Genomic DNA, 17,348 nt, shown 5'->3' on the forward strand with positions numbered 1-17,348 from the left:
GTATTTTAACAAATACACTGCTAGAATCAACTGCTAGAGACTTCTTTGTGCCCTAATTTATGGCTAGAGAGGTGTGAGATCCTCATGTATGCCGGGAAAGCCAAAGGCAATTAATTTCGGGGAGCAGGGAGAGCGAGGGAGAGCTCCTCCACACGCGTTCACACTTTCCCGTTGTCATTATTTGCCCTGGAATAAATCAGCGCTAAATGGCGTTCGGTTCTAAATGTGGAGAACGTCTGGAGAACCGTCGACCAGTTGTTACAATGATGTGACGGTATAAGGGCTGTTCGCAAGAGTATCTTTACCTCTGGCACAGTGGCTGTTTGATGTGGCTGAAGAAGGAAGTCTGTTCTCTGCATGAGGAACATCATGTTTAGCATATTCTTATTGTTAGGGAACATTTCCTCTTCGCTAGGTGTACCAGAACTTTCAGCACTACAAAACTTGAAACTGCAAAATCTTCAGCTTTAATACCAAAATGTGCCAGTGTTTTACGTCATCAACACCATTCACCAACCACAATGTTTGGTACAAACAGGAAGTCGTGTTTATCCAGATAAAAAAAATAAAATGAACCCACTGTTTCTATAGTGTCTCGCATGACTGAATTAAAAAAAACATTTTTGCTTATTTTTACATCCAGTCACCAATCAAATGCAATTCTTTGCACGTTTTAAAGCCATGACAGGTTGTGGAGCTACTTTTTTAGGGGTGGACATGAGAAGGGGGAGGTAACCATTCCCCTTATGATGATATAGAAGGTTGCAGGTTCGATTCCCGATCCGCCAAGGTGCCACTGAGCTGCCACTGAGCAAAGCACCGTCCCCACACACTGCTCCCCGGGCGCTTGTCATGGCTGCCCACTGCTCACTCAGGGTGATGGGTTAAATGCAGAGGACAAATTTCACTGTGTGCATCGTGTGCTGTGCTGCTGTGTATCACATGTGACAATCACTTCACTTAAATAAGGGGACAAATTCCAGATCCGACCGTCTTTGCTGCCACTCTCTGATTGGTGAAGCAGAATGGCCAAAGCACTCTTTACACCTATCACCATTTCTAGCCATTGCACAGGCAGGATAGGGGAACTCGTTTTAATGTTTGATAATCTCACAAAGTGAAATTTTCATAATAGGGGAAAAATAAAACAAAAAAAAAGTAATATTTCTCATGATCATTAATGCTCATTTTTGTTCCAGTTTCTTTAAGTTTAGTTGTGTGCGTTTTTTTATATATGTGCATGTGTGAACAGGAGTGATGCACTCTTTCAATCTTACTCGTCCTTTGGTGCGGTTCTTGCGTTTGGGCACATCGTCCTCCATCTCCTCCATATCAAGCTCATGGGGGAAGTCACCAACCAGCAACTTCTGAAAGGCAAAAGACCAAAGGCCTACAGATCCGCAGTCATCACTAAGAATAATACACTTGCGGTTTCGTCACTTGTCACCGCCACCTTGATACGGTGTCTGCTGCACATGACATATTTTTTTTTTATTATTGGCAAGTGCTTGTGTGCGCAAGCTGTTCGCCCACTTCTTTCTGCTCATTAGTGCACAGAGAGTAAGTTACCTTGGGCAGATCTGAATCAAAATCACTTAAAAGAGACTCTGCACCCGACAGCACACCTTTCAGGACCGTGCAAAGGATCAAAAAGATCAGCATGACGTCCCAGAACCATGGTTATGTAAATTAGCAGTGGTCTAGTGACCTAAGAGAAAAATCAAAGTGCTCCTATATGGCTATTTATCTATGAAAGATTCAGTTGCCATTTCTTTCCTACACTCAAAAGAAAATGATTTGTTGGGTTAACTTAATTCAATTGTGACACCTATTTCCACACATTGGACTTATGCTAATTGAAACCATTCACAACTGAATTAAGTTAACGCAACAAATAATTTTTTTGTGTGTAATTTCTTGTTAGAGCCAAGCCCCTAAAATGTGCAGAAAGAAAAGAGAAGATTTAGCATGTTTAGCTACTAGCATTGGTAGGTAAGCTGTTAACACATAGCTAGTCTGCTAACACTTCTTTTGCTAAAGTGTGTATTTCTATAGAGAGTTTAACGGATCAAAAAGTTATAGAAATGAGAGCACCAGATTGGAAACTGGAAAACATGAAATTAAACCTTAAATTGGTCAAACCTATTGGTTAAGGCTGGTTAGTTGGTACAACTAAAAAAACTATTAAACCAGAGGTCAGACTAGCCCATCCACCAACTTGAACATCATAAAAATGGTAATGTTCTTGTCTTCAGCAGTGTAGCTAACATGTTGAGTTTTTAAACGTGCTCCACCGTGTAATAACAGGCTTCATAGTGTTGCTTTCAGAAATGGGATTGAATTATTCTTATGCAATTTAAATATATATTTACATAGCATTTATAATGACATAAAATACGTAATTAGTGAAGAGATGTGATGGCAATGGAAGAGAAAGGGCATTTGGTCTATGTGTGATCTTGAGGAAATGCTGGGTCGGCATGTCTACACTTCCTGTTAGGACGAGCAGCTCTCGGATCGCAGGTCCTCTCCCGCAGGAGCGCGGAGGCTGCCGTCTGGCTTCTAATTCAAGTGCTAATTGGCTAATTGTCGACTCCTGGGATCGCTGGGTTGGTGGAACAGGAACTGCTCGTTGGGAGAGGATGACAGCTCATCCGGAGCAGACAGAACACTCTCACAGGAGCGCGCACATACACACAAGGCCACTTTCCCTCCTTCCTGTCTTCCCTCAATGTCCACACAAACACCACCTTTGTGTGTTGCTCTCTCTGAAACACACACACACACACAGGCGTTCTCTGTTGTAACAAGGAACTCTGCCAGGGGGGCGGGTCAGCTCCGCGGTGGCGGGGACAGAGTCAGTGCCAGAAGTGTCATGGCTACTACACAGAGGGGCCAGCGGAGAAGGAGAGTGTGCAGTGAAAGGGGAAACAGGAAGAGCACAACAGAGGTCACAGGAGGAGGAGAGGCACAGATTACATGAGCGAGAGGGAGGACGAGTGAATTCCCCCCTGGGCTGTGTGTAAATCCCCCCCCCCGCACTCATGTGAGCGCCACTCCACGCGTCTGCTGAGCCGCAGGGCCGGCGGAGGTGGCTCAGATACACGCACGATATCAGATGAGGGCGGCGCAAAGAATGGTGGCGAGTCAACGACACGGGATTAGGAGATGAGAGCACGGGATACAATAGGATACACGGAGAGTGTTTGTGTGTGTGGTGTGTGCACCACTTATTTGGTGCGCCTTCACTTTTTATCAGATCGGAAGAGCCTTGAATACAGGCCTGGTCCACAACCAACACAGCTGATGTGCAGATTTATGTTCCTGGTGAACAAGAGCATCTTTCAGTGGCCACTTTATTCACACATAAATGTATTTGCTCTTCTTTCATGACACTCTTTGCTTGTTAACATTAGCATGACAATGTGACAGTTTGCAAGATTTCAATTTACTACAGTACTGGCCAAAAGTTTGCACACACCTTCTCATTCAATGTGTTTTCTTTATTTTCATGACCATTTACATTGGTAGATTCTCACTGAAGGCATCAAAACTATGAATGAACTCATGTGGAGTTATGTACTTAACAAAAAAAGGTGAAATAACTGAAAACATGTTCTTGTTCTTTTTATCCACCCTTTGCTCTGATTACTGCAGCAGACAGACCGACTATACCGAGTGTCTGCCATTCGCGTAGAGCCGCCACCCAGCGTGTAGAATATTGACACTGTGTCTTTACCTCGCTCTATTAAAACAAGAGATTCTACAAGAAACGTAAATAATAAAACTCATAAATATGCTGACACTGCGTCTGTTCAACGGGCTGGGCGGGGTGTCTGTTTCAGCAACTTACTACCCGTTACTATCACTCCTTCTGAACGTACCACCAGCACCCCCGACATAAGAATAGGATTATTAAATGTTAGATCTCTCACACCTAAAACGCTCATTGTCAATGAAATGATTACAGATCAGGGGTTCGATGTACTGTGCCTGACCGAAACTTGGTTAAAACAAAACGAATTTGTAGCATTGAACGAGTCTAGTCCTCCTGGATACAGCTATGTACACCAACCTCGCTTAACTGGAAGAGGAGGTGGCGTCGCAGTAATTTATAAGGATAACCTCGGTATTACTCATAAACCCAGACAAGGATTTAACTCTTTTGAGATTCTACATACCAATATAACTCATGTAGTCTCACAAAATAAAAATCCTAAATTCATTCCATTGATTATTATTTATAGACCCCCTGGACCCCCTGGAGTTTCTTAGTGAATTTACAGATTTTGTCTCCAACTTAGTTGTATCTGTGGATAAAGCCCTAATTGTCGGCAACTTTAACATCCACTGTGATAAATTAGAAGACTCACTAAGAACAGCATTCCTGTCTTTATTAGACTCAGTTGGACAACATGTAACAGGACCTACTCACGAAGGTGGTCACACGCTCGATCTTGTGTTGACTTTCGGTTTAAATATAGAAGATGTAGTTACTCTTCCGCAATCTGAAATGATCTCAGATCATTTTCTCATCGCTTTTAAAATATGTCTCAGACACAACATACTCAATCCTCCTCGTTATAGAGACAAACGGACAATTACATCAAGTACGGCACAGAGGTTTATTAATACCTTACCAGATTTATCAACGCTGATAAACTCATCGTCAGACCCCGCTGAACTTGACCAAGCGACCAAATGTCTAGAATTAACACTGCGTAGTACATTAGATATAGCCGCTCCCCTCAAAAGGAAGATAGTAAGAGATAAAAACTTAATTCCTTGGTATAATGGTCACACACACTCGCTTAAAAAGACCGCACGGAAATTAGAACGCAAATGGCGTCAAAGTAAATTAAACATATTCCATATAGCTTGGAAGGAGAGCCTCCTTAACTATAAGAAGGCTCTTAGCACGGCTCGATCAACGTATCTGTCCTCGTTAATAGACAAAAATAATTCCTGTTTAAAACTATAGCCAAACTAACCAGGAATAAGACAGAAACGGACACTACCACTCAATATCATCATAGTAGCGATGATTTTATGAATTTCTTTAATACTAATATTGTCGCGAATAGAGAGAAGATTAAAAGCACAACAAATAGCTCCGCCGATATTTCCATGGAAAATAATCTTCTAATAGACGACCACCGATTAGAATGATTCAACCTTATTAAAGAGCATGAATTAATCAAATTAATCTCATCATCAAATCAATGTACTTGCGCTTTGGATCCGATTCCAACAAGGTTCCTTAAACAAATAGCACCCAATATTATAAATTCTATCCTCAAAATTGTTAACTTGTCGCTTAGCACCGACCACGTACCAAGTTCGTTCAAGGTAGCAGTCATTAGACCCCTGATTAAAAAGCCGGATCTTGATCGCAATCAGGTTTCAAATTATAGACCGATATCCAACCGATATCCATTATATCAAAAATCTTAGAAAAAGTTGTAGCCCAGCAGCTGAGCGCATACCTAGACTGTAACAACATCCATGAAGTATATCAATCAGGATTTAGACCTCATCATAGCACTGAGACAGCGCTGGTTAAAGTGGTTAATGACCTGCTGTTGGCCTCTGATCAGGGACGCATCTCGCTGCTTGTCCTGCTTGATCTGAGTGCAGCGTTTGACACTATCGATCACGCTATTCTCCTTGCCAGGTTAGAGAATGTTATTGGGATTAAGGGAACAGCCCTTGAATGGTTCAGATCATATTTGACAAACCAATATCAGTTTGTGGACATCAATGGTGTTTCGTCTTCACATAGTAGAAGTCGAGTTTGGTGTTCCACAAGGTTCTGTCCTAGGTCCGTTACTTTTATCTCATGTTACCTTTAGGCGACGTCAAGGTATTAGCTTTCATTGCTACGCTGACGACACACAGCTGTATCTGTCAGCAATGCCAGATCAGAGGCAGCAGCTGAACAACATAGAGAATTGTCTGAAGGACATTAGACAGTGGATGCTCACCAACTTTCTCCTGTTAAACCCTGACAAGACAGAAGCGCTTGTACTTGGGCCTCAAGCAGCCAGGCATAAACTGGCTGACTACACAATAACCCTGGATAGCCTTTCTATCTCATCGAGTATTGAAGTGAAGGATCTAGGTGTCATCATTGATGCAGGTCTCTTATTCAATTCGCACGTAGATAATGTCACTAGGATAGCATTCTTTCACCTTAGAAATATTGCGAAAATAAGAAATATCATTTCAATGCATGATGCAGAAAAGTTGGTCCATGCATTTATTACATCAAGGATAGATTACTGCAATGCATTATTTTCTGGATGCTCTAGTAGGTGCATGAGTAAACTCCAGCTAGTACAGAATGCAGAGTTCTAACTAGAACCAGGAAATTTGACCACATCACCCCAGTCTTACAATCACTGCACTGGTTACCCATCAAATTTAGGATTGACTACAAAATCCTACTTTTAACCTATAAAGCTCTAAATGGTCTCGCCCCACAGTACCTGAGTGAACTTTTGGTTCTTTATGAACCGCCACGCCCCCTTCGATCAATGGGTGCGGGGTCACTACTGGTACCAAAGGTGCAGAAGGTCACAGCTGGGAGCAGATCCTTCTCCTATAGAGCTCCGCAGTTGTGGAACAGCTTGCCTGTCAGTGTCCGGGACTCAGACACAGTCTCAGTGTTTAAATCCAATCTCAAAACCTATCTGTTTTCTCTGGCTTTTTGCTAAAGTCCTAGACCCTCATTTCACTTCATTTTGATGCAGTGTCAATTATAAAGTCCAGTTGATCACAGAGTCCCCCTGTTAGACAAAGTTAAATTCACCCTAGTTAGGCTGTCCTAGTTAGGGTACTGGGCCACTGTAGCACCAATATACCACTATAACCACATATTTCAGTATCGGTCGTACAGTGCAACCGTCTGCCGCTGCTTCTGTTTGTTTTTCTCCGAGACACGGAATCAAGCACCCAGACTACTGGCAGACCCCAGTGAAGAGACCAGCAAATAAATCCTGGTTCCTGACAACTACTAAACAGTTGGGGCAGTGGTGGCCTAGCGGTTAAGGAAGCGGCCCCGTAATCAGAAGGTTGCTGGTTCGAATCCCGATCCGTCAAGGTACCACTGAGGTGCCACTGAGCAAAGCACCGTCCCCACACACTGCTCCCCGGGCGACTGCCATGGCTGCCCACTGCTCACTCAGGGTGATGGGTTAAATGCAGAGGACAAATTTCACTGTGTGCACCGTGTGCTGTTCTGCTGTGTATCACATGTGACAATCACTTCACTTTTTTTTTTTTTAAACAAGGACATTCCATGAAACAAACCAGAGGGTCACTACAGCCACCACCACCGTTACAACTACAGCTATAGGGATCTTCAAATGGACCAGTAACATCATTAAGGACACGTAATCTAGACCATGACACTGACTACATCCTGGACTTCTCCAACCCTACAACTGTAGGACTTATTATTATATCATCCCCAACCCTGCACTGACACCATTTGCAGGCTCACTCTACCCTGGAAGGGGGTCCCTCTCTGTATCACTCCTTCCCAAGGTTTCTTCCTTTCTTTTTTTTTCTCTCTCTCCTAGAGTTTTTTTGTGTGGAGTTTTTCCTTGTGTGCAGAAGGGTCAAGTGTGGGGGGTGTCAACTGTAGGGCCTGTCAAAGCCCATTGAGACATACTGTATGTGATTTTGGGCTATATAAGAAATAAATGTTGTTGTTGTTGTTACTGCTTTGCACACTCTTGCCATTCTCTCGATGAGCTTCAAGAGGTCGTCACCTGAAATGGTTTTCCAACAGTCTTGAAGGAGTCCCCAGAGGTGTTTAGCACTTGTTGGCCCCTTTGCCTTCACTCTGCGGTCCAGCTCACCCCAAACCATCTCAACTGGGTTCAGGTCCGGTGACTATGGAGGCCAGGTCTCCACTTTTTGTTAAGTACATAACTCCACATGTGTTCATTCATAGTTTTCATACCTTCAGTGAGAATCTACCAATGTAAATGGTCATGAAAATAAAGAAAACACATTGAATGAGAAGGTGTGTCCAAACCTTTGGCCTGTACTGTACTTGTGGAGCAATCAGAAGTCAAACTGTCAGAAGCATCAGAAAGTGTCTTCTCTGCTGTTAAGAAATTCATTAAAATGCATCTCACATAACCCAACTATAGGCCAATGGCAAACCTAAAGAAAACAATGCGTTCAGGTCATTGTGCTGGGTTGGGCAACTGTTCCACTTCCTACATGTGTAATAGTGTTAACTGTCAACTTACCTGACATTCACTCATTGGCTCCTCCTCCTTGGTTTCCACCTTCTTATCCAGTGTCTCACCACTGAGGAGCGACTCCAGCACCGGCCCCTCTGGAACACCCCCCTCCTTTTTCAATGCTGCTTCATAATCTGGAGCACAACCAACAGCAAGTTGTTAGAATCCCATAAGAAGCTTGCACCACCATCAAGCCATGCCAACGTCTCCCTCTCTCCCTCCCCCTGCAGCTTCAGCGACTGACCCCGGCTTGCCCTTACCGATCTTGAACTCAATTGGTCCCAGTCGTGGATCTTCCAGGATGTTGAGCCGCCTCTTCTTGCGCCAGCATCGGGCAGGGTAGGTGTACAACTGTCCAGGGGCCAAGCCTAAAAGACACAAAGGCAAATTAACAGTGGCGTGAGGAAACAGTGCAGCTCAGCTTTTTTTTTTATTATCCTGCAAACGTTACAGAAACACAATTAAAAATCCTCGGGCTCTACTGCATCCCGACACGCATTGCATCTCGATTACAACATTGCACTGGCTCTGGAATCATGCTAAAATGTCTTATGATGCAATACTTCACAGATCTCTCTGGCATTAATCCATTCCATACAGAGTTATATGGAGATGAGTAATCTAGCCTCAGTTTCACAGCCATATAGCAGTTATATGCACACCTCCTTTTCAACATACCAACAGAACATAGCACTGTAAACAAACACAGCTTTGCAAACCCCTCCTTAAGAGTACAATGCTAATAAATAATATTACTATTATTTAGTACAAACTGGAACTAAATGACATAAAACCAGTATAGAGATTATTGCAAAAAAATCCAGCCTACCTAAAAATGAATGGTAACAAATAGAAATGGTAAAAATGGAAAAATCCTGCATCTTACCTGGCCCTCGGTGGGTTTTCTCCATCCAGATGTAGCAGTTACTCTGGGCCACACCGGTCTGAGAATCCAGGAAGGGTAGTCGCATGGAGCGCTCGGCACAAAGGCGGGCATTGTAGCTGCGGCAGTGCTCAATGGCCTCACGGTAAAACTCCTCGCCCAAGCTGCAGGAGCGCAGCAAAGTAAGGTTAAGGGCCGAGGATAACCACCCAGGAAGCATGCTGGCCCCTTAGCGATTCATTACTGCATTTCAGTAGCTACTTCAGGTAAATGGCGAGGAGCCGAAATCATTTTCTGAGGATTACAGGCTTCTTCAAACTCCAGTCGAGCATCCGTAATCAAATTCCAATTAGAATTTTTAATGCACTTGGCCCAAACAACACATCCAAGATATTTTTGAAAAGAAAAAAACAAGCATAAAAAAGCCAAATAATTTTATTAGTTAAATAGGTGCTTTCCACGTGGTCCACTCATCTTAAGTGCCTCTGACGAAGTGTGAAGTCTTCCTTACTATCAGCCTTTCAAAAAATATGAGTGTGAACAGGGGGACAAGACTTGTCCCTGTTACCACAATTCAATACATTGAACCACAACACAAATTATGTATGTAAGCACATTCTAAAATATACAGCAACATTACAATATTAGAATTATGAAATGCTATTTAACTACACTACTGTTAAAAAATGGAAAAAAACAAGAGCTGAGTTTGAATAGAAAATAATACAAAATGATTAAGAAAATATTCTTTAGGAATAATGATACTCTACCAGTGTGAAGAAGACAATTTGTATTGTTTCTTTAATCAGTGGAAGAGTTTCAATCTGTACTAAAATGGTGGTTTTCTAACAATTGATGAAAAATTGCATTTGTGGCTGACTTGCATTATTGAACATGCGATTCCATTGTAATTGCTGCTGCTAATGTCCCCAACTACAATTATGCGAATATTCATTAACAGCCCTCTTCAACATTAATGTCTGGACAGGTTTTCTGATGTTACAATAGTTTTCTTAAAAAATTAGGACATTTCTAAATGACCCTAAACGTTTGAACCATACTGTACCCTGGTCAAAGAATGTCTAGACACCCTACTTTAAGTCTTTTTAAGTGAAATATCAGTACAGGCAATAGTATCTATATTGATCTATATTGGGGCAGTGGTGGCCTAGCGGTTAAGGAAGCGGCCCCGTAATCAGAAGGTTGCCGGTTCGAATCCCGATCCGCCAAGGTACCACTGAGGTGCCACTGAGCAAAGCACCGTCCCCACACACTGCTCCCCGGGCGCCGGTCATGGCTGCCCACTGCTCACTCAGTGTGAATAGTTTTGCCATAATGTACATTTTAAAAACTTTGATTTATGTTTTTCATCCAAAGCAACATCATTCAGGCACCAGCTTGTCATGTCACGTTGTGGCCATAAAAAATGGCACAATCAGACAGAACATTGCATCAGAGGAACAATAACATGGGATATTGAAGTCCTCTAAGACAATCAGATGACCAGATTAGAAGTAGACATACCGAGTATGTCTTCCAACCCCCTCCAAAACATACCTGTTTTTTATGACAGCTCCACTCGACTGTCTGCAGAAAGAGAGAAAAACGAGTGTTTGTCAAAACTTTTTTTTACAGTATAAACCAGACTCTGCTGTTGATGGCAACGGCAAACTTGTTTTATTCTTGCCGAGACCCTTCAACAGGCCGCCCCCCCCATTAAAAAAGCGTGCGGGGGCAGGGCAATTAGCCATAATGCAACTCACAATAATGATAACCTGTTGTAAGGCACTGAAGTAGATAAAACATTTTATGAGGCAGCTGTAAAATCCCCTTAAGGGGCAAACAGGGAATGGCAGCGTGGCGGATGACTGTCCGAAAAAACACTGACTGCTACCATTTTTGTTGGTGAAGGAAGGAAAATCAATAGAAGAGGGATGGAGCCCACATCAATCTGCCGGTTCTGGACTTCCAGGTATGGGGATTTGGACTTAAATGGAACCCATGGGAGCATTGTGTGTGTGATTGTGTCTATGTTTTTTAAAATTGTCCTCAAAGGGACCGCGGGACGCAGACAAGCTTGTGCCAGTGTTTGGGAAAGGAAAAAAAAAAGTTATTCAGTTACCAGCGTAGCAAACGAGTTGCTTTATGGAAAATCAAATATTGCTGCCGCTGTTTTCCTTCCCTTCGCGCTGCTTGCCTTGTGTTAAATGCAGTTTGTCTGTTGGGAGCGATTACGGGATGAGGGATGACGCCATTTGTGACAAAACTCACTGCACACATCCAGCCGCCACACCTGTTCTTTGTCACCGGCAGGGCTGCTGTCCTTCCCATCATGCCTTGTGGGATATTTTGGCCGTGTTTATTCCCGTTTACATTCCCGGCCATTCCGAAGCAACTCCTTTTCTCTCCTTTTTTTGTGTTTGAGGGGGTAGAAAGGCTAACAGTTAATTAACTCTGAATTCATTATTAATTCATTTCCCAATTCATTCCAGATTCATTTCTGGCCTGTTTGGTGAGTTTCTTCCTGCAAGTCGTCCGTCAAGTATAATAATGATGTTGTGACTGAACCACACAGCAAGCTTTTAAAATATTAAGTGCGATGCCAAATCAAGTGTGGGCTTAAAAGCCGCCGCACTAATTCTGGAAACTAGAGGGAAAAAGGTTAATGTGAAATAAAAAAATAAAAAAAAGCCCAGAGCAGCCACTCCCTGAAGGTCTGCCCAAATCTCCCTCCCCACTCTGCCTCCCTAAGTACAATCCCTCCCTCTACCCCTCCTCCAGCCCTTCAACTGAGTTATCGGCACAAGTCAGCCTCTCAATAATAAGTTGACAGCTATAGAAAATGGCTGCCTTGGTTTTGATTGCTTCTCGGCGCAATCTCATTTCATTACGCCGCAGCTGCTTGCCCTTGAATGCTCAACTGAAAGGAAGAGGGGAAAAAAATAAAAAAATAAAAATGTGTTTGTGCAGGAGGATGCAGGCAGAGATGCTGAAACAAGGCTGAAGGAGAGGCTCCGCTCGCTGCTGATGTGACAGAATAGCATTTGGACTGGATTCAGATGCAGAGGTTTTGGCAGGTCGGTCTGCGGGGAGCGTGAGGCCGGGGACTGTGAAATCGGGAGAGGTGCTCCACACATGGCCAACGAGAGCAGGCTACTAATTGGTGAATTTCACGGCTACCGAATTACAACAAGACAATGCAGAAGGGCCTGGAGTACACACACACACACAATGAGGGAGACAGATAGCACATTGTAATAAATCCACACACTTGCAAACACAACAAATAAAACAATGTATGCTAAACGAAAAATACATAAAGAAAAGCCCAAACAAAAGAGCCTGCAGCTCTACAGATGCATATTTCTCTGCACACATATCTCAATGCAGGACAAACAGAAAGCAGGAAGCGGATGAAAAAAAACCAACAACGCCGCAATGCACAGACAGCAAGATGACGATTAGGCTGTACCTCAGCCCCTGCAAGGTAGCACCACCCCCACCACAACCTCCAAACCTCCCTCTCGACCCCCTCCACCCCACTTTCTGGGCCAAAGGGGGCCTTAATTCATTTGCCCCAATCATTTATACAAATATTTTTCAAACTTTCGAATTGCAATTTGTCAGCTGCAGAATGAGGTGCGGCCGTCCACCAGCCATGCTGTAATTAGTCTCAATTAACGGACTCCTCCAATATAAAGGAAACGGAGAGCTCCCCCTAGAGGAGAAGCCAGGTGTTGGGTTACTGGACGCTGTAGAATGCATTTATTTCATTTGAGACTCTTTCAAAAACACCTGCAGTAACAAAAAAGAAACTTTGACAAAGCTGAAAACTGTGCAAAAGTACATTTTATCGTTGTGGCCGATGCAATATTTGATATTATTCATGGAATTAGAAAAATGTATAGATGATGACAGTATATGACCTATTTCACATATTAAAACCTGTTTCTAGACTCTGTCTTTCGTCCCACAACACACACAACAAATCCAACAAAGTTAACGTGCAGAGAATGCCTGAAAACAATGAAAAAATGCAGAAAATTTGTTTCACTGGCAACCAGCTCAGCAAATGCAGGCCACCATTGCTAAGGGCCTGGTCTACAGCTTATTCTGTGAGATTGGGCCTGTCGGGAGAGGCAATCTGTGCGCCCATCCCCCCGTCGTGTCTGTAGATTACAGTATGCAATATCACCCCTACCCAAGCACCCCTCCCTTCTCCCTCTCTCTTTCCCTCCCTCCTTTCTCACTACGCAGTCAAATGATTTATCTAGCTTTCCCTTTTCATCTCCCTCTCTCCCTCCACAGATGTGCCAGAGCGTTTCCCCAGCGTGCCGACCTAAGCTGGGTCGCCGAAGGACCATCAGCGTGAAAAGACAGTCCAGAGGAGCACGACTACAAACTAACGGCGAGGTCTCGCGCATACAATTAAAGTCTGGAGAGATGGCACTGTCACTACGACTCTGCAAGTTGCGCGCGACAACAAACGCGGTGCCACAAGACCATATGTTCCTCCGCTGAAGCGTAAACAAGGAACGTTCCTGAAGCATCCTGCCTCCAGTGTGACAAAGGCTTCATTCTGAAAGAGCTTTCCGAGGCGCACTTCAGAAACTCAAAACCACTGGGTTGCAACGTTCTTATCTGCTATCTCGGCCGCTTCTTCATAGGAGAAGCCATCAAAGAACTTTTAATCAGCACATGTTCTCCTAGTGTTCTGCTTTGGCTTTACACTTCTTCTTTTTTTTTTTTTTTTTTCAAATTATAACCTGCTACCAACACCCACAACATAACACTTCCTCAATCACTGCCAGGCACCAGCCGCCCATCCTTGTGTACTGTAGACATCCATCTGAACACCATTGTGCTCTTCCATGTGGACGACTTGCTGGCTCAGGCCGGGCAGATGAATGCCAGCATGTGGTGTGACATAACCCTCAGAGTGGGGCACAGGTGCCCTTGTGCGTGTTCGTCCACAGATGCATGCAAGCATGCCCACAAAAACCTGGCCAATGTACAGCCTTGGCTATATTTTTACCGAATGCAATTTTATCAGCTTTTAATGTGCTAATAAGGTGCAAATATGGATGAGTGAAGGCTGCAATGTGCAATAATTTAAAATTTATCGCACCAGCAAAAAGACGGGGCAGATAACAGCATGCAATTGTAGACAGGCACTGAACGTTGACTCTCGGGTGGAGGAAGCTGGAGGCAGGTGATATTACAGAGGGCTCCTCGCAAGGATGGCACTCCGAAAAGTGCCTAAAAACGATAATTCAGAACTCAATTAGACATCCCTCGGCAACCAGGAACAGCCTTAACAACGAATCCCCCAATTTCATATCCAGTACCGGTGTCGGGTGGGGTGGTGGTGCACTTATTCTATAAATACCTTCATGAAATGCAGCACACTTAGTTGCCAGTTAATCACCATGCAAACACAGCTCACTTACTAATCATTCTGGAAACAGACAAGGTAAGGGATTGATATGAGACGACGTAGGCAAACATGGCAGGTGAAATAATTCAAATTTGTCTTGGTGTCGTGACTGCAGCTTTTCCATATTGCTTAAACGTCAAACAGACACCCTTGGAATATTTTAAACAATTGTGCACAAATACCGAAATTCAGAGGCAATTAATAAACGTGTACATGTTGCATGCATATATGTGCATTTATATACCAATGACATATCAAAGTATCAAAATCGATTTTTTTGTCATCTCACCATATACAAGTACACATAGAGACGAGATTGCGAAGCTTCGGGGATTCACAGTGTGCAAAATGACAAAGTGCAACACAACACAAGACATGACAAAGGACATTGTGCCCAGACGCATAATATAGAGCAGGTCGAGACAAACTAGACAAGCCAGCAGCAACATGATAATATATCACTGTATGGATATATTATGTATATATAGTGTATATAGTATATGATATGCAACAATAATAATTGTTGTAGTAGAAGTAGTGATATTCTTTGCAGTAGTGTGAATATAAGTGATAAGTAAATGTAACATTTCTTTATGACCTCTTAGTACATTTGTTAAATTCAAGGCGATTTTTACCAAATTTTCCAAATAGCTGAACCTGCACTAGCAAAGGAATTAGGGCAGCCATGAGAACCATTTTAAATTGCGCTTCACACTTTATCTCGCGTCACAGCCCGCAATTCTGTTTTCTCCTCATTCGTTCCCCCCAATTTCTCCTTCTCCCCTCGGTTTCCGCTGCCCTGTCTGCAGATGTTCCCAGATCCCTGTTGGTGGAGTCCCATATCCTGTTGCTTGTATCAATTATCCCTTATTTATCATTAAAGCATCAATCAACAAGTCAGACGGTATTCACAACCCCAAAGAAACATCTCCACTCTTACAACCAACACATGATAGAATGCAGACTATGGACCAAGTGGCCATGGCTGATTCTTCATACCACACAGAATGTTCTACCCCGGTCGGGACGGCGGAATGTTCACGCGCATCTTATTTCCACGGCAGCAGCAGTGGTGGCGAAGTGGACTGTGCGAATCGCAGAAAGCAATGAATATCTCCTCTTTCGCCACATTAATAATGTCTCAGGCCGGAGAGAGAGAGGATCCATCTACGTAATAACAGCCATTGAGGGAGGGCCATAAATCTCAGACGATGGACCCACAGTGCACGGCAGTGGCACTCGACGAAAAAGCACGGTCTGATTCACACTGCTGCACAAGCAGAGGGGGCACACTCACTCGCTCGCGCACGCACACACAAACACACACGAGCACATCCAGGTACACGCAAAAGCATACATATTTTACAGACAGTACAGCAAACAAGAGAGCGGGAACGAGAAAAAAATATTACCCAGTGGACACAGTGTACGTGAGTGCTAATACCATGCAGTAAAAAATCTCTAACGCAAAATGGCCTGGTGTTTAAGCCGTGCAGAGGCAACGGCGCTAAAATTTACGGTGGAAGCCGGTGGAGTCGGGCCGGTAACTGAAATCGATCCTCAGCTGAGAAAGCCGGGGGAATGGCAGTTGCGCGAATGCAGCAGCCCCTGCAAAGAGCCACGGGCCTGTAAGTAAGTACATCGGAAGCATTTACATGCGTCCGCATACACAGTTAACACACACACACACACACACACAGGTGCATGCACACACACTCGAATGCAAGCGAAAGAAGTAAAAAAAAAAAGAGACGGAGAAGAGACACAGTGTGTCTTCTCGGTGTTACCCCCCCCCCCCCCCCAGAACACAATCTGGGTTACTGCAGTGTGTGTGTGTGCTGCTAGTGACATGCGTTGCACCAAAGCCCATGTCAAAGCCAACAAGACCCCCCCCCCTCCCCGTTCTTGTGACTTTCACCAAGACCCCCGAGAAAGGAAGGTGGAAAGCTGTCTTTTTATTTCTTGCCATTCGGCAACATGAGACATGGCGGCGGCAGGCGGTGTCGTAATGGACCTGATCTTGCGGGTCTGGGGCGAATGTCACTCCCCGCACTGGAGCGTTCGCGCTTCCTCTCGTGCTTTGACAACCAGGCCGGCGAGGCACCCCCGGGTTTATGTGAAAGTGAGGTGCCACCCTCTCTCCGGCGCCTCGGCAACAGCCGACCTCTTCACATGTGTTTACCTTAAGCCGCCACGCCCCCGTCCCTTCACCTGACCTGCTCCGGACGAGCTGCCGAACTCTGACGGCGAGGGCCGTCCCCAATCCCCGAGTAGCAGCGCGCTGACTGACAGTCGCTTAGGTAGCTTTGGAGAAATGGGTCATAGAGCTAAAAATACCTATCTGTGACTCTCTTTCTCTCGTAATATATATATATATATATATATATATCATTTATAAATATATATCTATGTGAACACAAAAGAGCCTCCGAGAAGAGAGCGTGGAGATACGGGGAGCAGCCCAGCAGCCCCAGAAAAGCCCTTACAGGATTTGCTGCCGACGTTCCGCGAACAAGCCACCAAATCTAACTTAAAAACAAGAAAAGAAGGGAAGAGAAGAGAACGAGAGGGCGAGAGAGAGAGAGAGAGAGAAAGAGGGAACAATCTAGAATAAGGCAGTGGGCTCAGGCTCCACTGCACTCAGCACAGGCCCGAGCGCGGAATTATACAGAATTCATCCCATCTTCACCCCCCCCCCCAGATCACTGAGGCAGGTCGGTATGGCCATCAGGACAGTCGGCAGACGGCACCTTCCGACTGAGAAAAAGTG

The 17,348-nt window shown here is 44.2% G+C and overlaps 1 protein-coding gene across 1 annotated transcript in view; it reads right to left on the bottom strand.

Moving 5' to 3' along the window:
* Positions 1-11,466, bottom strand: part of dpf1 (double PHD fingers 1) — a 24,304-nt gene extending 12,838 nt beyond the window's left edge. The window contains exons 1-6 of the mRNA XM_028962105.1: positions 11,435-11,466; positions 10,699-10,728; positions 9,145-9,305; positions 8,519-8,626; positions 8,265-8,392; positions 1,278-1,367 (exon numbers count right to left, since the gene is read on the bottom strand). Of these exons, the coding sequence (XP_028817938.1) occupies positions 1,278-1,367; positions 8,265-8,392; positions 8,519-8,626; positions 9,145-9,229 (411 nt within the window). The 5' untranslated portion in view covers positions 9,230-9,305; positions 10,699-10,728; positions 11,435-11,466. The remainder of the gene's footprint in view (positions 1-1,277; positions 1,368-8,264; positions 8,393-8,518; positions 8,627-9,144; positions 9,306-10,698; positions 10,729-11,434) is intronic.
* Positions 11,467-17,348: the final 5,882 nt, after the last annotated feature.

The sequence above is a fragment of the Denticeps clupeoides genome, chromosome 19 (genome assembly GCF_900700375.1).
Source record: "Denticeps clupeoides chromosome 19, fDenClu1.1, whole genome shotgun sequence".
NCBI lineage: Eukaryota > Metazoa > Chordata > Actinopteri > Clupeiformes > Denticipitidae > Denticeps > Denticeps clupeoides.